Source organism: Pseudopodoces humilis, chromosome 2 (assembly GCF_049639895.1).
Source record: "Pseudopodoces humilis isolate 2021_Gansu_Grassland_sample_001 chromosome 2, ASM4963989v1, whole genome shotgun sequence".
In the NCBI taxonomy this organism is placed as follows: Eukaryota; Metazoa; Chordata; class Aves; order Passeriformes; family Paridae; genus Pseudopodoces; species Pseudopodoces humilis.
Window position 1 is genome coordinate 4,431,172 of NC_142201.1, and position 22,875 is coordinate 4,454,046.

Consider the following 22,875-nt stretch of genomic DNA (forward strand, 5'->3'; position numbering starts at 1 on the left):
TACAGATTGTCCAGAGACGGTGTGGAGTGTCCCTCACTGGAGATATTCCAGACCTGTCTGGACACAATCCTGTGCTGTGTTCTCTGGGGTGACCCTGCTGCAGCAGGGAGGTTGGACTTGGTGACCCCCTGCAGTCCCTCCAGCCTGACCCATCCTGTGATTTAGTGATGGTGTGACCTCTCTGAAATGCAGGTCATTGGTGTGATGAGTGAATGCATGGAGAATGTAACTCAGCGACAACTTTCCTTCCTCTCCGTTCCTGAACTACAATGGCTTTCTCATAAATCAGTGGGCAGGAGCCCCAGGGCCAGAAGAGCTGTCTCGTCCTCATGAAGACGGGATGGCACAAGGTGATATTGGGTGGTACTTCTGCTCCCCGTTTCCTCAGGGAATACCTCCGGGAGCCCATCAGGAAGCCTGTCCCCGCATGGGGACAATGCTGGCTGCCCTCCTCACTGTGTCCCGGCGAGCGACCTTCGGTGCCCCAGTCCGCGGGACAAGCGTGTTGGGGCAGAGCGACAGCCACGGCCACCAGCGGCTTGGGGACACGCTGCCCACCTTTGCCGGTGCCGAGGGGCGTCCCGACCCCTCGGCTCTCCCCATCCCCGGTGGGGGCGGGCCGGGGCGGGGGCGGCCCCAGCTCCATCCCTGCCCGCCCGCCTCCCGCAGCAGTCGGGGAGGAGAGGCGGCACCGGAGGGCTCCTCCGCCAGCAGCCGGGCGGGCAGCGGTGCACATGGCATGTCTGATGGCGGCTTTCTCCCTGGGCAGCGCTTTGGTAAGGCGGGCCCTGCCTTCCCTCTGCGGGGCCGCGGCGAGCGCCGGGCGGGGGGCGAGGTGCGGGGCTGGGGCACGGAGATGGAGCGAGGGCTCCGCGGGGAGCTCCGAGACGCTTCCCGAGGGAAAAGCGGGGTCGGAGGGTGAGCCCGGGGCTGCGGGGTGCCGGATGTGGGCTGAGGGATGCGGGATGCGGGATGCAGGGTGAGGGATGCGGGATGAAGGATGCGGGATGAAGGATGCGAGTGTGCGAGCGGCCGGCGGCGCTCGGCGGGACTTGACCGCTGGTTACCTCTGTCTGTAGCTAAGGCGGGGGGATTATCGCCGAGCATGCTCCCTGCGCCGCTGCGCCCCGCCGGCTTCCCGGCGGATTTGCGGAGGGACCGTAACCTTTGCATAACAGCCGGGGCCGGAGGGGCACGGAGCAGGCAGAGCCCCGGGACCCTCCTGCCGCTGCCACCGGGCGGGCGCTGCCGTCCCCGCCGGGCTCCGGGAGCGGCCCGGCTCCTCACCGGCTCCATCAAACTCCATGGGAAATAGCCCAAAGTGGCCAAAAGCAGCCGGGAGGTGAGCGCGGGGCTGCGGAGCGGGCGCGGGTCGGGATGCGGGGCTGGGGCAGCAGCGGGGGCACAGCGGAGCGGGGAGCGAGCTGCAGGTGCTGGAGCAGAGGGGTTCAGCTGTGTCTGTGCCTTCCACACGGCTTGGCCGAGTCTGTGGCTGTCGTAGCCGCGGGATTGACCAGGTTTTTCCGAGCGAAGGTGATCCCAAGACGGGGAGGAGGTTGGACCATCCTCACCCATAGCAGCTGGTCTCTGGAGGAGGCAGGTGTGTGAACAGGCAGTTCGGTCCACAAAGTGGCTGGAATTGTTTAATGTCCCACGAACAAAAGTCTTTGGCTTCGTGCTCTAGGGTGATCAAGTAGTCAGAGGCAAGGCTCTTGTCCAAAGGATATTTCCTTTTGGATCGATCTAAACTGGAGAAGCTCTGGCTGTTACCTGAATAATCAAGGTGACCTGCTCATTGAGAGTTAGCTTTTGGGCATTCCCTCTGATTGTGTTAAGGTGCTCAGTGGTTCCTCAGAACAAAACAGATTCTGAGTGCCAAAGTCAGCCTTGAAAACATTCAGGGAACAATATTGTTAACTCACCTTCTCTTAGTTTTTAGGGAAGTTCCCCTGCTTTAATTGTTGAGCTCTAAGATGTTTCACATTACTCTTGTTATGTTCAAATTACATACTGTGGCAGTCAGCTCTTTAAGAATTTGACAGTAAGTGTCACTGGATACCTGACCTCTAAGTAAGTTGAGAGCACGATTAAAATCTCTTTCTTGAGAAAATGTGGTGAGCAGAGCTGATTGTTTTCAGCTAGAACTTGGGGCTCCCAAGTTGTGCTTGAAGAATGTGAAGATGCCAGCTATGGAGTGGTTATGCAGGAATACTTTTTTTCGTCAATGATTATGTTGGACTGGAGGTTTTTTGATGTTTTTGTCAGCATTCATGACAAGTGAGTGATCTGAGCTGGGCTGCTGTTACAGCAAAGATGAGAAGACCAGGAACCATGAGAGGGAAATGGAAGTGGCACAGGGAAGAGGAGGCAGTGTCACTTCTTAGCTGAATTAGAGAAATAGAGGGGAGAAGTGGCAGGACCTTCAGCTCTGTGTTCATGCATTGAGAAGTAGTGCAGCACATCTCCAAGAGATAACTTTGTAGATTGTTAGGCAGATGTCAGCATGGAAAGCCTGGCACATAAGCCATCTACAGAAGTCCTTTCCAATACAAATCTGCATTAAAAATACTAAATTTCCTAATAGACAACTGTGCAGGTGTTTGGCTCTGCTTATGACATCCACCAAGCAACAGATGACAGCTTCAGCTGAAATTCTGTTTAACTGAAGAAATTTCATTACTGTTTTTCCTTTTGAGCTTACACACATCCTGCTCATATTGGTGCAAGACACCTGTGCTGGTAAAAGGAATGGAAAAAAAAAAATCCAGATTTTGTATACATAATTAAAAAAAAAAATAAAAAAAGAAGAGAAAGGTGGGTGGAAGGCCATTGTCATGGTCAGGAGAGGAGGGGAAGGAGACCTTACAGAGTCAGTGGTGCAAGAACTGGAGCAGGGTTTGTGTGTTTATGTACCTGGTAAGATTTCCATTAGTTATCACTATGAAGCATGGAAAGCACTCGAGGTTTTTGGGTGCAAAGCATTGTGCTTTCCTAAAAGACCTCCAGAAAAGAACTTGTACTGTCATCCCAGGTTGCAAAGTCCCCAGAACTATCAGTGCAGGAGAAAATAAGGCATGAAATAGTGCATTTGAAATTCTCAGAAATATAATTTCACCTTTACAGAAGCATAGGCTGACCCAGAGGAACAGGAGCTCTTAGACATTTTGAGCAGCTGTCTTTTGAAATGTCTGTAAAAATAACTGTTCAGCCAGCTCCCTTCCCCCTTCAGCTCTGTCCCAAGCCCTGGAATCAGAGTAACTAGAACCAAATTCCTTGAGTGCATGAGAAACCAAATACAATGGGAACTGAACTTATAAATGTATTAATCTGGTGCAAGATCTGAAAGGAAAACTAGTGCTAAAGGAACTGTATGTGCTGCAAGAGCTCTTTTACCTCTTCTGTCAAGGCTCAGGCAAAAGAACAAACAAAAGATTGCTTTATTTTACTCCTCTTTCACCTTTCAGTGCATTACAGCGCCAGATTCTTGTGCTATTTAAAGAATAACTCCTGTGATGGAGAAAGGTTTGATAGGTGTTCCTAAAGTCTGTGAACTTTCTCCCCTTTCCCTGCAGGGTGGCAGCAGCTCTGGTTGCACCATGGCCGAGCCAAAGTCTGTGTGTGTTTCGGTGGACGAGGTGGTCTCCAATGGCACAGACCCCCAGGACATTCGACTCATGAATGGACACTTAAAAAAAGTGGACAATGCCCTGACAGAAGCTCACAGGTTCTCCTACCTGCCCCGCAGGCCAGCTGTGAACATTGAGTTCAAAGAACTGTCCTACTCCATCCAGGAAGGGCCATGGTGGAGAAAGAAAGGTGAGGAAAACAAAGATTCACCCACAAGAAGCTGTAGATGCAGCAGTTCATACAACTGCTTATTTCTGCCTCCCAATTCTTAAGTATTTGGTGTAAATATAGTATTGCTGTGCTGCCAAATATCTGTCCTGTGATCTTGCCTGTCTACAATTTATTGTTGAGGGTGGGTAGAGCATGCAGGAGTTTAAAGATGGGGGTGGGGGAAATGAGGAGGCTTTGTTTTTTCACTCCTGCAATTGGCTGTTTTGTGAAATGGTTGTTTTTTCAGTACTCTTTCAGAACAGCAAGTATCTCAGAATTTCAGAAGGCATTAGACCAAGATAAGAACTGTTTTCTTTAAAGGCTGTTTGGAAAAAAAATAAATGTTGGGAGCTATAGGTTTCTCTACAGCTTAGATGGTCTCTCAAAGCTTATCATTTCTTTGATGAAATCTCTGGCTCTTGCTGGGACTGAATGCTGAGGTTCAGTCAAGGACCAGGATGCTCTTTGGGTAACTCCTCTGCTGATACACACTCCAAAGAGTTCACAGCCTGCAACACAGGGCGTACCAAAATGATAGATATTGGGCACTTCTCAAGGAAGAGAAGTGCTGGGAGTAAGAAGGAATTATTCATCTCTCTTCTTTATAGGTTCTTGGTTGATTCCAGTTCTAAAAGGTGATTCTGTCCTTTCTCCTCTGCTTGGCAACAATTCCTTTCATGCCTTCATTTGCTTTGTGTAACCATGTGTTTCCTAGAGAGTTTTTTGGTGTTTTTCTTTTTTTTTGGTATGTGTGACTAGTCCTCTCTCTCTGAAAGGAAAACTAGGTCGTGCAGTAAATTCCTGCCAGCAAAAAGAAGTATGCCCAAGAGACAATATTGAAATCTTCAGGAGAATTTTGTGTACTAAACTACATAATTGCCCTTCCTTGAGGAATTCACTCCCAGTAATGAAAATTGGTGTGCTTGTGTGCTTTAGTTCTTTTAAGAGATAAGGCCCTGCCAGTGCAGCTCTTACCTGAGCCATACTTGATACCTGCACTGGCTCTGAAACTATAAATCCACTGGCTTAAAGGTTCCACTTGAAATTGTTTCACAAAGTACTTGGCTGCTGTCTGTAAATTGTGTCATTATCACGACACCAAGGCTTCAATAGTCTAAAAATGTGTGGTATGAAAAGCACTGGAGCTGTTGCCATGAACTGTATGGGGACAGGCTGGGCATACAGTTATTCATTTGTTGAAAGATCTGCAGATTTCATGCTTTAATGGGTTTTTCAACATCCAAACTGTATGTAGACCCACTGGCATTCTTTTAATTGTTTGCTAAAATTACACAGAGTCACATTGTCCATAGGAGAACAACTTAGTTTGGCAGCAACTTTGGTGCATTCAAAATTATTCTTTATCTTATCAGAATGAGCACAAAATGTTGAAGGTTTTTTGTCCTATAAGAAATGGAGCTATGCCAAAATGTCTCATTTAAGATTTAAAAGCTTGAGATTTCTAACTGAATCTCTTTCTCACTGGCCAGAATTGATTGAGGGGTTCTATACCCAAAACTACTGCAAATTTTCTGACAAGCCTGGGTGACTTGGCTTGAATAAAACAATGTCCTGGCAGACGTCCTGGTGCTGAAAATGACCTGTGGAGGTATTTAGCTCTGGGGTATGGCTGTGGCTGTGTCACCACATCTGGATTTGAAAGAGGAGATTGAACTTTGCTGGCTGGCTGTGTGCAAGGCTTCAGATCCTCCTCACCTGCTCTCACACCTTGTGTCATCCCTGGGACCACCAAGGACAGCCTCAGAGTGGCTGAGCTGCTGTCTGCCAGCAGGGCTTGGCTCTCCTCTGCTTGCCAAGCACCTGAAACAGACTTGGGAGGTCTGCACTCAGTGCCAGGAGTGCTCTCACAGCCAGGAAGGTGAATCACATCATGTGGTCAAGGCCATTCCCAGCTGCAGCCAAGTCCTTCTCCTTCTCCTCATCACTGAGAGCACAGCTGGAGTATTGTACCAGTTTTGGGTGCTTCATATCACCAGAGATACTGGGAAGCTGGAAATGGTCTGTCAGAGGGATAAAAAATGGTTCAGGGCACCTACAAAGAGCAGCTGAGGAGTCTGGGCTGCTCCTGCCAATAGGGCCAGATGATAAATAACAAGAACCTGTGGCCACACACTGCAGTTTGGGGGGGCTAGGGTGGACACCAGGAAATCAATACCTGTTCCCCAGGTGGGCTTTCTCCATCACAGGGGGTGTGGGACACGTGGCTGAGCAGCTGATCTGATCTGGAGCTGGTGGTTGTCGTGCTTTGAGTAGAAGGCTGGGCCAGGAGACCTCCAGAGGTCTCTGCCTTCAGTGTTTCAGTGAGTTGCTGGTCAGATTAAAGAAACCTTCTGGAACCAAACTTTCCTCCCAGCCAAGTTCCCTGCTCCAGGGACTGGCTCAATAGATTGGTTTTAACAGAAAAGATCTTCCATTAGAGAAATAGAAAACCTAAATATTGCCTAAATAATCTCCCATGAAGGTAGGGACCAAACAATTCAGATTCTTTGAATTGTTTTAGGGGTTCTGCAAGTAGAAATTTTATTTTGTGTGTAATTTGGGATATCTCTGTTCAAACCTGATGGATTTGTAGCTGAGTGCATTACATATAAAACTATTCTGAATGCCTTATCCTGGTTTCTGCTCCAGTGGGAAACTGGGACTTTGCAGTGCCCAAGAGAAGGGCAATATTGTGCCTCCAAACACTGGTGGTTGCTGCAGTTCAGCACTCCTTGTAGATTCTTTGTGCTAAAAGTCTCTCTCGTTGCTTTAATGTGAAATATTTGAATTCACTTTTTGTGAGAAGAGTAGCAGAAAACATGCTGGGGAAAAAAAATGTCATTCAGTTCACATTGTTCTTGGGTGCTGGTTGTGGTAAGAAGAGATAAGGGATGCTGTTTCAAAAATGTCTTTTAATTAATGGTGTTTCTATTCTGAAATGGAGCTTGAAAAAGAAAATCTACTATTTCTACATCATTCTGTATGACTGTAATGAATTAGTTAAAACCTTTCAAGAGTGTTGGATCACAAAGGCAAAAGTACAGTTTCTTTGCAAAGACAATTTGTGCCAGCATGTTGGAGGGGAATTCAACTGAAGAGCAATTCCCTTCAGTAAAAATGGCATTGCAAAGTAATATTAAGGTTAGGCTCTAAATTAGCAGAAGGAGGAATAATTAGTAGTGCTGCCATTGTGTTCTGTACTTAGCTTGATTGTTCAGACAATGCAACTCATGGTATGTCATGTCTCTTACTTTTCATTAAAAGCTCAAAGAAAGTTGAATTTGCATTGCTTGTCAACAACAAAGAAGCTAAATAAGCCTTAGTAGACTTCAAATTGGAATTTTTTGTTGATTTTTGTCTCAGCCTTAAACTGCTTAATTAAACTATTAATTATCATTTTCTCTTTAAGGAGGGGCATTTTGATTCTGAGGTTTATATGATAAATGCTGCTCTCCTCATGAGGCTTTAGCAGAGATTGGTGTGACTCTGGAGTTGATTAATTCCTGGTGTAATTTCCCCTGAGGTCAGTGGGATTAACAGGGAAGGAATATGGCAGGTCAGTCCTTGATCAAAGCCACTGTATCTGACCCATCCCGTTTAGCAGGAACTGTTGCCAATACAGGAATTTGGAAGAGGTTAAAGAGGTAAGAAGTTTCAAAAGGTCTCAGCTGACTTTGGCATTTTCCCTGTAAAGCTTTTAGGGAATTGTTTCAACAGGTAGAAACAACACTTCCTTCAGGTTTGAAGGAAAGAGATTTTCGAGTGACTTGTGAGGTTAAGGATCTTCCAGGATGGAAAATGGGTCTCAGTCTTTGAATCCAGGCTATGTTTGAGCATGTCCTGGGGGTTTGCAAGGGCTCACGATGGCAGAAAGCCCCAGGACTCCTGGAGGAGCTGTTGTGAGAGGGACTGGCAAAGCCAGAAAAAGGAAACTTCAGCACATTCATTAGAAATAATAGGGCTGCTTAGTCCCAGGATACTTCTTCTTTCTATTAGGATGAGGGACCCAGCTGGCTTGGAGGGGAAAAGAAAGAGTCTTGTGTTAGATCCAGTGTGGATCCTTAAATGTGAAAAGCAAGATCTGCAGAGCTTTGGAACAAAACAGGGCTGAAGTTTCACTGTCTTGTCACAAAGTCATTTATCTAAAGGTTGAGAAGGAGATAAAAGTGGGTCTTGGCTTCTGAGCTGTATGTTTAAACTGCGGTTTGAAATGTAAATCACAGGAACACAGAGATTGGTTTTACCAGTTCATGGAAAAATGGTGTGTAGGTTTTCCTACTAGGACTGCCTGAAAACTGTTTGCAAGAGGATTTGGTAGAAAAGTCAGTGCCTCGGGTTTCTGTCATTTTTGTTAAAAGCACCATGAAATAAACTGAATTGTGGTTTGGGGATGAATTATGTATACTCCCCTATACAAAGGGGGCATGAAAAGTACTTTGGAGCTTTCTGTCTGGGTCAAAGTCATTCAGCTTTAAAAAAAACACATGTGTTCTATATATCCATAAAAAGGACATGTGTTCTATTATCTCTAGGTGGGTTTGCTATAATATAGGATGGAAATGGAAATATTCTGCCTATATAATTGAGTGCATCCAGGAAGAAAGTAGTAATAAATTTACTTGCAGAACACCACAACAACTCAGGGATTGCTTTTTTCTTTTTTTATTTTTTATTTTTTCTCCCTCTCACACTTCTCAGTATTCATGGTTAATTAGGCAACGTTTTAGTTGGAAATTTCTCCGTTGTTATTTTTAGGACTGTAATGAGTCATTTGTGCTGCGTTCGAGTGCAAGTTCTGGGAGGATTTGGTCTGGAGTAACCTCTGAGGGAATGGGCTCCGGCCGGGTATTTTCATAGAGCAGCTTAGGAGCAGCACAGAAATCAATGCTCAGCAGAAAAACGCGACATTTCTTATTATTTTTGGTTTGTTCTGCTGGCTCAAACGCCGTGGAAACAAACCGGAGAGGTGCTGCTGGCTTTGCTGTCAAGGTTGCAGCTTTGAGCGGCAGGAGGGGAATGAAGGACCGGGCTCCTTCTGGATGCTCCGGTGGGGGAACACGGAGCCTTTGGCAAGTTCTTTGGTATTCATGGAAGGAGAAAAGTGGCCGTCACAGCCCGAGATAGTGTCAGCAGAACAGCGCGATCCCTGCCTTCCAGCTCCGAGGGCTGAATATTATGTTAATACCGCTCTCTGCATAAGATGGAAACTTCAGCCGCTGTCAAACCATCAGCAGAGATTTAAACAGGCTGGGCTTTGCTGATTTGCCTCGGTGCCGTCTGAGGAATTAGTTCTGGTACACACACTCGGACAGACCCCTTTCTTTTTATTTAGTTGGGCGCTTTTTAAAATTTATTTACTTATTTGCAGCATCCTCTGTACGACTTCATCTGAAAGATCTCACCCCCCCTCATTTCTCCCATCCCCTCCGGAGATACCCGAGCCAGAGGAGGGCAGGGGGAGCCGGGCAGGGAGGGTTTGCTCGGGATGCGGGGCTGATCCGGGCAGGGGGAGCCGAGCAGGGAGGGTTTGCCCTGGATGCGATGCTGATCCGGGCAGGGAGGGTTTGCCCTGGATGCGATGCTGATCCGGGCAGGGAGGGTTTGCCGGGGATGCGATGCTGATCCGGGCAGGGAGGGTTTGCCGGGGATGCGGTGCTGATCCGGGCAGGGAGGGTTTGCCGGGGATGCGATGCTGATCCGGGCAGGGAGGGTTTGCCCTGGATGCGATGCTGATCCGGGCAGGGAGGGTTTGCCCTGGATGCGATGCTGATCCGGGCAGGGAGGGTTTGCCCTGGATGCGATGCTGATCCGGGCAGGTGCAGTGCGCCGCAGGTGCCGCATCCCGCCCGGCGCGGTTACTGGCGGCCGATGCACTGCAGTAACCCCGCGGGATGCTCCCGCCTGGTTGGCTGCTCCAGGCTCTGTTGCTAAGATAGGAAGGAGGGAGGGAAAGATGCAGAACAGGAATGAGCGAAAACCCACTTTGCGAGAGAGGTTTTTCTTTTTTTCTTTTCCTTTTTTTTCTTTCTTTTGACAGATGGGTTGTATTGTTGTCGACCATTTTTTGCCTGCTTTGTCTGAGAGTGTGTTTTCATCTCAGAGAGGAGGATGTGTGCAAATTAAGATCCATATGTTAGGAAGAATAAACAAGCTAGGCTGGTCAAAACCAACTGTGATTCTGGTAAAAGGCTCTTTTTAGGCAAATATTGTGTAGATTCCTTTTCAGTGGTTTAGAGGGTCGGCAAAATTAATTAAAATGAAGCATATTTTTTTAGTAGAGGGTTTCTAACCACATGTTTTAACCTTAATAAAATCTGTGCAGTTTCTCTTTTAACACTTAAGCTGTGTCAAGATGGTAAAAATATACTGAGTACTCACTGTTACTGGAATAGTTCACAGTGTTTTTATTAAGTGATAAATAACTCTTTCCAGTGTTCTCTTGCATATGTTCCATAAAATAGAGGTTATTTGGAACAAGTCTTGGTCAGCCCCTTTGTCTGATCCTTCTACTGTTTCCCAGCTGAGCATGACCTTACTTCAGCATTACTTGTTTTCCTTCAAGCAGAATCCATTGCTATTGTGGGTTTGTTTTTTGTTGGGGTTTGGGTTTTTTTGTTTGTTTGGAGTTTTTTTCGACCTGCAGCTTTTTTTAGAAACGTGCCTTGAGTTTGACTCCGTGAGTTTTGGTCACTGAATCTTAAAGCAGAACATCTTTCTCTTTGCTGTATTGTTTATTAAACCTCAACATTACAATGACCTCACTGTTCTTCATTCTAGCTAATGTTTTGATACAAAAAATTTTATTAGCTGCTGCTGTGAAAACTTGTGGCTGAGCAAGGAGGTTTTAGAGAGACACCAGTTAAAGCATTGTGGATTTTATATGCCAGGAAGTGGTCGCAGTGACTTGTGGGGAGTCTGAGCTCTGTTCTTTGCAGTTTCCATCTCTCAGAAAACGTGTTGGGGGCTGGCTGTAACTCACCCTGAAGCCCTTCCACTTCAACTTTCTGTATGCTCAGTGGGATTTGATGAAATGATTTATCCTCTGCACGTGGTGGTCATGCCCTGCTGGAGGTGTTGAGGAGGTAGAGACAATATGCACCATCATCTGGGTGTACTTTTGTCACATTTCAAAGTAGACTTTGGTTTCCGTAGTCTGGAGATCCATCTGAAGGCTGGGGAGAGATGAAGCAAGAGGCATTTTGCAACTGGAGGCTTCAGACATCACGTGATTGATCAGGGTTTTCCACAGCCTCACTAAAAGGAAAGAGAAATCGCAAGAACAGACAAAAGTAGAAGCCAACTCGAGTAAAAATGCTGTTAAAGTTAATTTTTTGTTGTGTACTTTCATGCCATTTTGGCAAGTGCCTTCTGGAAGTCCTTGGGGTCTGAGCTTACCAGCTCTCTAGGGCAGGTTTTTGTTCTCTGGGGACTAAATATCTCAGAGTTCAGCCCTGTATCCTCTGAGAAATTACTTGTTTCACACTTCCCTGTAGCATTGTTCTTGTGCATAAACTGTGGAGACAGTCAGAACATGATACTGCTCGGAATGTGGCAGGCCCTCACTCAACTGCTTCATAATTCACATCTGCACCCTTTAAACTTTGGGTGGGTAACTTTGTTTTCTATTAGAAAACAGTGTTTGGTCTTATTAGTAAAATAACAAGTTAAAACTTACAAGAAACAACATGCAAGGAGAACCCCAGAAAAATTTACATGGCAGCTAAGCACATGGGAATGAACTGATTCGAATTTATAATTAAAGAGTTGCAAACTGAAAGGTGGGTGTTCATTCTCAAAATGAAAGTCCTTGAGGCAAAACCTAAACCAACTAGCGATGCTTTAACCCCAGAAGCTCTGGTGAGGTGAAGAAGGACATGTGCCTGGCATAAGACTGAGTTTTTGTCAAAAATAAATCAGGAGTTTGGGTCATTGTGCCCCTTTCTTTGCTGCAGGCATCTGAGAGAAGTGGCCACCTACCTTCTTGTGGGATTCATTTATTTAAGAGCTTTAATAAAATGTCTTGTTGAAACATGACATCCATGTCAGATGACAAAATGACCCCCTTTTTTTAGGTATTCCTTCCAAAGGAAATCACATACTGTTAATATTGCCAAACCTTGTATCAGAAACTTCTGCACAAGGCCTTTTATCTCCTCTCAAAAGCCTTGATACAGTAAGAAGCTGAGGTGTTGGTGGTTCATATTGCCTGCCCACTGTGCCAGCTTTGAGCCCAGCAGCCAGCTGGTTCAAAAAACCAGGTTGGTACAGAGGAAAACAAATCCACCAGCCCTTGCCTAGACTGTACCATGTGGAAAATTCAGGTTTCTGCTCTGAAAATAATTTACAAGCAGAGCTCTAGTCCCAAGGACTGGCAGAGTGTTCCTTATCAAGCCCAGGACCAAGCTTTAACAGACATCTTCTTGATATCAAAGTCTATTAGGAAACGGAAAAGGGTCCCCAAATTGTCCAAATGTAGTCACTTTTTGATGAACTTCACGAGAAGAATAGATAATACACTCTGTATGGAAGAATTACTGCCCTCTTCAATCAATTCTTTAAGTTGTTCATCCCCAAGTCTGATGGAGAAGGGTAACAGCACAGACAGAGAAGGACAGACAGTTTTGGTTGTTTTCAGTAACTCTTTGAACCTCAGTAACTTCCTACAAGTAACTGTAAGGAGGCCTGCTGAAATATCCCATTAGTGATTATTTTGCAAGTGAATTTCCTTGTGAATTCTGTGCTGTAGTGTAGATGTTTGAGTTTTATTTGGCCTTTGGACACTTTGTCGTTTAGAAAAGAAGATTTCAGAGAGAATATTTGATCTGAATGTGAGTGGTGACATAAAATACAGCAGGACTAATCCTATGGAAGTGGAACAAGGACAAAACAATTCTGTCTAGGAAATGGTGTGGCTGGACCTTCTTGTCACTGCTGGGCTTCTGTTCCCATTTACAGCTCATTTGGACTTTGCTGATTTTGTGGGGGAAACAGATGTGCTCTGCAGACTTAATTTTCTTCAGAAGGTAGAGGGATAAAGCCATCCAGATTCTTACCAGGCAGAACTATGTGGAGTTACATAACAGCCGAAGAGAAAACCACTTGTTTGTTCGGGTATTTTTTTTTTTTGTTTGTTTTTTGTTATGTATTTGTTCCAAATAAAAAGAAATGGCATAGACCTTGGCTTTACAACCTAATTTACCATCTGCCTCTCATCTAGTATGTACAGCCTGCATCTTTTGTGTAAGAATCATATTTCTTCCGGCTTCTCATGTTTAGAGTAATGACAAATGTTGTTTATAATTGCAGCACATCTGCTGCAAAAGAGAGGAGAAGATAGAATATGCAGTGGTCAGGTTCCTGGGTAAATGAGAACAGACCTGTGCTCTGCCTCTTGCTGAGCTTTAGAGGGTAGGCTTTTATGCCAGACAGAAGAAAGACGTTTCAAATGAAGTGATGCACCTGGTTAATATGAAATTTAAAGGAAAAAACCACCACAAACTGAAGCTTTTAATACTCTTGTTGAGCACTGGAGTTAAATTCTGCCCTGTTGCATCAGTTTTGTGCTTTTGAAGCAGTCAAGTGGATGGGGCTGCACCAGCAGAGCCTGGCCAGTATAATTTTTTTTTTTAGTCATGATGCAGTTATTACCTCAAGTGCTTTGAAAATTAAACACTCTAATAACACCAGCATGGCAGGGCTAGAGTGGGTAAATGAGTACCCAATTAAAAGAAAAGGGATTGAAGCTAAATATTTGCTATTAGAGGAAGAGCATTTTCTTTTTCTGGGTCAAAAAGCCACAAACTGCAGCCAGCTTATTGCATATGAATATCAAGGCCTGACTGTCTAAAATGCTATTTGAGGCTCATAAAGCTGAAGCCTGTGGGTGGCTGGCTGGGATGGAGTTCCATTTCCTTCTCCACTTGGAGAGGTGAAGGTCTCATGCTGCCACCAGAGAAATGTGAGTCAGAAAGCCAAGGACAGTGCAGAGGAGCACATCTGTGCACAGCTGGCAGTGAGAAGTTGCACCCCTGGGTTTTCATTTTGGCCCTGAGTCTGGAAGAATTACTTGAAGAAGAATTTTCCCCAGAAGAACAGGTTGACAGTACATAAATACAAAGATGATCAATGGGAGACCTTTTGGAAAGCGAGTTGGGTCGGCCTGTTTTCTAACCAGAACTGCTGAGTTCTTCACGAGGAGTGTCCAGCAATAATGACAGTAAAAATGAGATTGTTAGTAGTGGCTGGAGCTGGTGGGGCTTTGAGACATGAGGGGATTGCTCCTGCCCTGGTGTGTGGCAGCCTTTGTTCTGTAATTCCAAGTCCAGCTGGTGGTGAGGCAGGGCCCCCAGGAGCTGTGTGGGCCAGCAGGAGGACAGAGGGCTCTCCCAGCACCCTCCTGAGCACAGGTGACACTTGGGCAAAGCTGAGCAGCCCCAGTGTCCCAGAGACATCCCTCCTCTCTGGCTGCACGCACAAACACACAGACAAGGTCTCTCCACCTTGGTTGGTTTTGGACACGCTGTCCCTCCAGTCTGTTCCCTCAGACTCTGGTCTCCTTTGGTTGTTGGCACCTGGACCTACAGTAACCCCTCAGATTTGCAGCCTTTTGCTCCAGCAAATGCAAGATTTCTGCTGCTGACTGCTGAGTCCACGGTGTCCTGCACATGAACTCACACTGGTGAGGGCATTCCCATGTGGGACAGTCAGGACTGGATTTTAGCAGGAGTGCAGGCTGGAGTGATTGATGAAGAGCTCTGTCAGACAGCTGTGGCTGCCTCCTTACGTGCCTCTGGCCTCTTTAATCCCCATTTCCATCTACTTTCTCAGGTCTGTTCCTCCTCAGACCTTGATCCATCCCTTTCCCTGCCTTTGGCAAGTCCCCTAAGTGTCCTGTGATGGATATTTCTCACTCTCATAGGCACCCCGTGGCTGGTTTTACACCATTCCAAACTTCTGTTCCTTCTGGGTGGCATGGTAAAGTACAGCATTCCAGGGAGACAGTTTCCCTGGGGACACATCTTGGTGGGTTTTCCTCCAGGAACAGTAGTCCTGTCCTTTTTATTTTCACATCTTCAGAGTGGCCAGTTCAGGGGGCTGTGGCCTCTGAGCCTCAACTCAGTCTCTGTGCTCACTTTGACTGGCCTTTTATCACATAACTGAGCAAAGACCATTTTTAGACCTTCTTGGTTGATTGGATTTTTCTAAGCTTTGAATTTAAAAATAAATGAGCTAATAAGGCTGGCCAGTCATTTGTTTAAGCCCATGGAAAGTTTGCCTGTGGTGTAAATCATCACTGCAGTGGAACTCACGTTAGGCACATTTTTACCCTCTCCTGTGAAAGTTTCAGGAAAGTTGTGAGTGACTGCAAATGGGGAATGGAGCTGCTGCACTTGTCATTATAATAAATCAGGTTCTGCTGTCTTACAGGCTGAGTTATGACAATATGTGTGAGCTGCTAGATCACAAATAGAGGAGCTTGACAGACATCCCTGAAGGAGGCTGACTGATTTCTTGCCTGGGAGAATGATGATGTAAACCTGAAGGAGAAGTACATAACCTGAAGTATTCACCAGTCCATGGACCCTGGGGTCACTGTAAGACTTGGTGGAGAATGACTGTGTCTTGTGCAGGAGTCTGACACCTGGGGACACCAAAAGAAAGATTAAAATTCTGAATATACATAATACATAACAGATTTACCCTTTAGTCTCCAAGCAGAAGTATGGGCATCAGTTTCCTGAATCCCATACATTCTATTCGCATTATAAAATCAACCAAACAAATAAAAATAAAGCAGGCCTTCCCATATAGGGCATGGCTGTGAAGTTTTAGCACTCATCTTTTGATTCTTATTGACAGGCAGTAAAAATAAGTTCCTCCAGCAAAGTGAATTGGGACAAAGGATGGCACACGCTTTACAGTAAATAAAAATAACTTCAAAGCCAACCTACAGTTCTTCTCGGATGTTCATACTATGCTGCTCTAAAAGTCCAGGCCCAAATGAACCTTGGAATCACTGCAATGACACAGTGGACAGAGTTTAGCCAAGGAACAGGTATCAGCATTCTGCCAGGGCTGTTGTCTTATGACAGAATATTTTTGACCAAATTAACAGAAATTAATAAAGTTTGATGAAGGAAAGGCATGGCCTAATAGCCAGAAGGAACTTTTTCACTTATTTGTATGTTTCACTGCTAAAACAACATTCTAAAAAATCCAGAAGTCAATGAAATTAATTTTAAATGTCAGTGTTGAGTGTGACCAACACACAAGGCATGTTTATATGGTGGTGGAATGTGTCAGCAGACACCATCCCATAGAGACGTGTCTGAAAGCATCAGAGGAAGCCCTTTCAGAGTACTAAAAGTAATATATTGTATGTGCAATGCCTTTCTAGATATAAATATGTTCAATATATATACATTTAATTTACCTATATAATATACCTGTAAATATGAGTGAGTATATATAAACACACAGGCCATATATATATCTATATCCATATATCTATCTATCTATCTTTATATATCTATATATAGGTTATATACAGATATTTATAGGTTATCTCTGTTTTCATATTTAGATGTATGTATGCACATATACTCAGGTATATTTATTCCTGTACAAAAGCTGGCTGCATATCACTGCAACAAATACTTTGAAGATAACATTTTAATCGAGGTGTATATTCCTCCTCCTCCTTTGTAGTGACAAGATGATGTAATTATGGGAAAGCATCAGCAACCTGATTATTTTTTTATTTTTTTTTAATGAAAAGCAAGAGAGTATCGGTTGCTTAGGAGTGGTTCAGGTCTGTTGCTACTGGATTAACAGCATAACAGGCTAAAATAGCAGGAAAAATGAATATGAAATGGAAGCTGTTTCATCTGAGTGTCAGTGGTGTAAAGAATGGCATGAAGAAATGGCAGCATTTTGCAGATGCTTTTCAATAGGGACTTATTACATTACATAAGTTGAGTAATTTTCTGCTCCCAGTCATTTCTCTCGTAATCAGATTGTTTGTGCTTTGTTCTTGTTTCCTTTAGAAGTTGTAAGAATTGCTTGGAGCTCTCATGTGTAGCAGTGGTGGGTCCAATTCAGACCTGTTTGGGCAATTTTGCCTGTTTACAGTTGCCGACATCATTGTCTGAATTTCCTCATTAGCTGAGCATTTTTGGAGCTTGCTTCCCTGCTGGGTGTAAAGGAGAGTGTGTTTATGTGCCAGATAAATGGCTGCTACTTCTGTTTGTTTGAACAGTGGTCTGCTGGTGAAAACTGGGAGGAGTTGCGTATCTTGGGGTGCAGAGGGAAAACACTGAGGTTTTAAGTAGAATAACGTGCTTTGATTTGCAGGAGCCACCAAGGGAGTGATGCAGAGAACAGGGATATGCTAGAGATGTTCCTCTGGTTTTTCTGGGGACTAGAAACATTCCTTATCTGCACCAGGAATGCAAATAACAGCACTGCAGATCCGCAGCTGGAGGGCACTTCCCAGGAAGAGCTCTCTGCTCATGGTGGGTGTCCACATTCCCTTGTGGCTGCATTTGCCTTCGTGATTTCCCATTGTGATTTGGGAAAGGGAATGGGCCAGGGAGGACATTGCCTGCTTGTGGTCAGCCTGGAGAGGATCCACACTGTGTACCCCTCACACATCTCAGAGCTGTGAGCGGGACTGGTCTGTGGTCACTTCACCACTCACTGGGGTGAGGAGGGTGGGATAGGGATGACAAAAGCTGTATTGGCATTTTTGCTGGCCACACTGGCACTCCCAGACCTCGGGATTTGTGTGAATTGCCCAGTGTCCTGTAGAAGATGGTCCCACCTGTCCCTCCTCCAGCTCCCCCATCCACAGTAGCAGCCATTCTATGCGAGTGCTGACGCTAAAACCACACAGAAGGAGGTGGCTCCAGATGCTTCCAGGGTGTTTACAGCTGTACACAAGGAAAGGAGATTGGGGATATAGGCAAGATTAACCTCTCCTTTTGTATTGCAGTATCATTATCTAATGAGATCAGAAGCAAAGCCCAGCAGCTTAGTCAGTATTAGAGCGTAGGCACCCATTTCAGGAGGGAGCCTTTGAGAAGAGCAATCCTGAGCCGTCCACCTACACCATTTTCTTTGCGGCTTTGCAAGATGGAAAAAGTGACAGCTGTAAACCTCCCCAGAGGCAGTTGCATGTTCTCCTCATGTGCAATGCCTCCAGACACTTCTGCCCCCCTGCACTCATGGGTGATCTCGGGGGGTGACCCCAGCCTCTGCTGTCCCTGGTCTGCTGGGACAGAAATAGGATGTTTTCTGCTGGAATTCGTGAGGACAAGGTCTGGTTTTGAGCCGTCCATGCTATTTCCACCAGACAAGGTCCCATTCTTGGGGTTTATGTACTTTAGGACTCATGCCCTGTTTTCTGCCTTGCTTCTGTTTCAGTTCTGAAAGTACTTTCTGGTTTAAGTTCAGCAAACACCCCTCCACAAGAGCTCCTCAAAACCCTCCACAAGAGCATGCCTTGTGCAGTTTCCCCAAGCAGCATTCTAACGTAACAGATGGTGGGATTTCTGTGGGCAAAGCCAAACTTTGATTTTTGTTGTGTTTTGAATAAACCACTCTGTGTGACCATTCGCTTTACTGACATGTGAGGCTCTCAAGAGCAGTGCTGTGGGAACTGTAGCAAACCCTTCAGCTGTAAAAGGATAATTTATCATCAGCAAATAAATGGAGAGTGTGGGAGACAGGAATTGAGTAGGTAAGATCCTGTCCCTGCTCCAACATCTTGAGCTTAATATTTGATGTCCATAGACTAAGAACATAGGACCAGGGCATGTGGAGGCTGCTGTGCTAACAGTAATGTCAGCTGTAAGTACACAAGGACTATTACAAATATTACAAGTACAGCAGTAGAAGCTCATCTGTTGGGGGCAGATAGCAGAGCTAAAAAGCAGCGTGTTGGGTTCCACTCAGGTCTTCACTGGAAGTGGAGCAGTGACTCAGTTTTAACACATACACACAGGAATTTAAAAACATGGCAATATTTTGAAAATGTTGTGATCTGGTAACAGATTCTGTACTTGTGCCATTACCCAGATTGCTGCAGCCCCTGTCAGAATAAGGTAATCTCACCTGTTGGCACAAGGAGAAGAAAAGACACAGGTGGTGCATTCATCAGTTGCACATAATGATCAAAAGCATTTAGACAGCGCTGAAATGAAAACCAACAATATTAGAGGTGCTTATTTTTCCATTTGCATGCAGACTACAGCTGTTATCACTGTGCCTTGTTCTGTCACATACACTTAGAATAAAATTGCTTCAAAACTCTGAACTTGTGCATTGCCCATATGGCACTGAGCATGTTGCCCTGAGAATTGTCTGTAGCCTGGCAGACCACAATTGCTTTATCTCTGTGTGTGATTCGTGTGACAGTGAGATTTTAAATTATTTGAAGGTATTATTTAATTTTAAGGTATTTTTAAAAACATGGATTGCATGAGCTGTTGTACCTAATAAGCAGTAGAGCAATTTTTTTCCTCAGGGGTCTCACAGCAGTGAGAAACAGGGCTGGACACATTCCTAGAATCACAGAATGGTTTGAGTTGGAAGGGAACTGAGAAATCATCTTGTTCCAATCCCCTGCCATGGTCAGGGACACCTTCCACCAGCCCAGGCTGCTCCAAGCCCCATCCAACCTGGCCTTGGACACTTCCAGGGATGGGGCAGCCACAGCTTCTCTGGGAAACCTGTGCCAGGGCCTCACCACCCTCACAGGGAAGAATTTCTTTCTATTATCAAATCTAAATCTACTCTGTTTTATATTGAAGCCAATTTCCCCCTTGTCCTGTCACTCCATCCCTTATAAATCAACCCTCTCCATCTTTCTTGTCAGTTCCCTTCAGGCACTGGAAGGCCACAATTAGGTGGCTAAAAGCTCATTTCCAGGCTGAATTAACCCAGTTCTCCAGACCTTTCCTCATGGCAGAGGTGCTACTCCTTTGAATCCATGTGGGCTCCTGCCGTGTAAGAGCATGTGTACAAATGACCTGTAATAAAATAACATGTAAGGATCCTTTTCTTGACAGAAGATTTCATTGATGGTCAGAGGACTGTGAGTTACTATGAATTTCATCCAAAAGATGCCAGACAAGTGAATCTCCACATTTCCTAGGGGAAGTAGTGGCTGAGCATCCACACAGCCATGCCCTCAGTGTCTCCTCCACACCCCCAGAAGAGAGGAGAACAAAAGCTGAAAACCAATGGATGAAAACTAATGGATGAAGATCCAGGGCAGTTTAATTAGTGAAGCCAAGCTGCCTGTGTCCCCTCCCAGCTTCTGGCACACTCTAAAAAACCAAAGCCTTGGCTTGGTGCGAGCCCTGCCCAGCAATAGCCAAAACACAGTGTGCTAGGAATACTGCTCCAGGAAATTCCCTCTGGCCCAGCCAGACCCAGCAGAACAGCTCACATTTCATGTTGACATTACAGATGTTTGCAGCTGGTTGAAATGAGCCCCACATTGGCGCTCTGGGTTCCCGGTACAGCGGTGTGACGACGTGGAAGGTTCCCATCTTCCACTCTCTCGAGTGCTGCAATATTGCCTCGTGTCTAGGTTGTCATGAATCCCTGCTTTTGGTCCCTGAGCCAACACAATCCTGTGCCACTGTATTGATTTTAGTGGTTCTGTGTTGTTTGGCAGGAGCTGTGTGGAGAGTACCTGTGATTTTTAGGATCAAAGCATGTTTTGAGGTGACACGGATATTCTTCTAACTCTGTCTCTTCATTATTTCATTTAAAATGACAGTATTTGTGGGGGAAACTGTGTAAACACCCTGGACTCTTTATCTCCTCTTTATTTCCTGTGTGTTGTAACTGATGTGTTAATAGGTAGCAGAGATACACAACTTTGAGAAGGAGTAAAGTAGTAAAGTATAGGTAGACCAGTGATACAAAGTCATATAATAAGGGAATAAAGAAACCTGAAGTGACAAGTCAAGTTGAATTTTCTGGTAATGCATTCAACCAACACTTCTTTGAAATGTCCTTGTCAGTTTAGTTGGTGGTCAGGAAAAAATGGAAACATGTTTGCCTTGACTTTGGGAGAAAAGATGTGTTTTGGAATAGGGTTTACAGAGACACTTAATTAGAAGGATATGAGAAGACCAGCATTTTTTATGTGTGTCTCTCTTACTAATGATATACATGAGTCTTCAGGCCATTAAAACAGCTCATTTCTTTTGATGGACTTCCAGTTTGTGGAGGAAGCAGCTGCTTTTACTACCAGATTTCTCCTGTCTAATTAGACCAGTTGAATCAGCCAGCTTAAATCAGCCCATAACTTACCCTTTGCCTCTTCAGTGAAGAGCTGAATAACCTAATTGTAAAGAAGGACAGAAAATGTCAAAAGAAGTTACAGTTGTTACTGGGAAATGAACCAGTGCAGAGTAAAAAATACAAGGGAAAAAAGGCCATTAACACAGAGGGCCTCCTGATGAGCCTATAATGAAAATCCCTCTGGAAATTCTCAATATCCTCGCTTTGTTGGCAAATGACAGTGCATCAGAGTAGAAACTTGTTGTTTGTTCACTGTATTTTCTTCTGGCTACATTTTCATGCAGGAGATTTGTTAGGTCGAGGAGTTTATGGTTGGGAAGAGGGAAAGCCCAGCTGAGTCGATGACCAGGGCTCTTGAAACTCTTTGAGACCCAAGCTGGAGTTACTGATCCAACTCAAGGATTTAGGTGTGGATCATCCTCCCCTCAGTGAGTTCCACTGGCCTCTGGAATGACTTCTTGCTGGTTTGCCAAGAACATAACCAAGCAAAAAAAAAAAAAAGAATCCACCTCCAAAACTCACAGTTGAATTTTCTCTCTGCCTCAGAATAAGGTGGGAAACCTGTACTGGAAGTCAGGCTGTTGTGATAGGAGTTACTGCTTCCCACCTTGCTTCAGTAATAATTCTGTAGATAATTCCAAAAGGACAGGATTCCCAGAATGCTGAATGACTCTGATACCTTATTTTATTATGTCCTGAAAATGTGAGCCAAAGTTCATCCTTTTTTTTTTTTTTTTAAACTTCAAACCATTTTAATTTGTACATTTGAGTTTTTTTAGTCTGTGAAATCAAAATTAACCAAATGGGTGGTATTTATATTAGAATTAAAGTGCAATTAAATATAAAATTTTTTTTTTCTGTTTTGTGTGTGAAGAGTTTTTCTCTTAAAAACTCTTGATTCTTCCATGGGACATATTATTGATGGAACATTTAGTTGCTCAGGATATGGTTAGCAGCAAGACTTCTGCTTTGCTCATGCTACTCTATAAGCTTCAATAATCCATAACATAAAATGTAGGTCAGCTGGAGCTTTTAAAAACAGATGGAAACTCAGGAGTTTACAATAATTCAATGGATATATGTCCCTGTGAGGCTGCCAACTTCTCCAAATGCAAAAAAAAAGCAGATATCAGGGTGTTGAAAGGTGCTTATTTTACCTCATTTCCATTCCAGGACCAGCAATGCCCTGTGCAGTGGCTTTTGTTTGTAACATATTCAGCACTGCCATGCTACAGAAGATGATAATTACTTCTGAGGTGTTTAGAGGATTTTATATTTAGTTTGCTGACAATGAAAAGTATTTTAATTTGGGCAACTTCATTAGTGTAAATATTCTAGGAGAGAGAGAGATAAAAACACAGTTGTTCTAAGTAAAATGTGAGAAGTGGAGGTAATCCAGGGTTTAGTTATGCACACACTTCAGATTTTCCTCAGTTTTTACATTCAGGATCATAGGTTGTATCTTTTACTAGATTAGTGCTGAAATAAATACATTACCCTGTGTTCCTGTTCCATTTAAGTCTTGAGTGTTTGGAGGAGAAGTGATCAGAACAAGTGTGGCTGTTTCTGAAAATAGAAGCCTCCCAGGACACGTGCTCCAGCTGTCCATATGGCAGGGAGCAGGGATGTCCTGCTGTCCTGGGAGCTGCTGCAGCCTCAGCAGCTCTCCCAAACTTGACTCCTGCTCCCTCTGACAGAGCTTTCCCAGGTTGGAATGCC

General features: G+C 44.7%; 1 protein-coding gene across 2 annotated transcripts in view; it reads left to right on the forward strand.

Annotated features, from left to right (window-relative positions):
- The first annotated feature begins 671 nt into the window (after positions 1 to 671).
- ABCG1 (ATP binding cassette subfamily G member 1) overlaps positions 672 to 22,875 on the forward strand; it is a 53,233-nt gene continuing 31,029 nt past the window's right edge. The window contains exons 1-2 of one of the 2 annotated variants that reach the window (XM_005526540.3): positions 672 to 776; positions 3,573 to 3,816. In XM_005526540.3, coding sequence (XP_005526597.1) covers positions 735 to 776; positions 3,573 to 3,816 — 286 coding nt within the window. In that variant the 5' untranslated portion in view covers positions 672 to 734. Of the gene's footprint in view, positions 777 to 1,156; positions 1,343 to 3,572; positions 3,817 to 22,875 lie in introns of those variants that run through there. The other variant, XM_088051431.1, reaches the window with a different exon arrangement.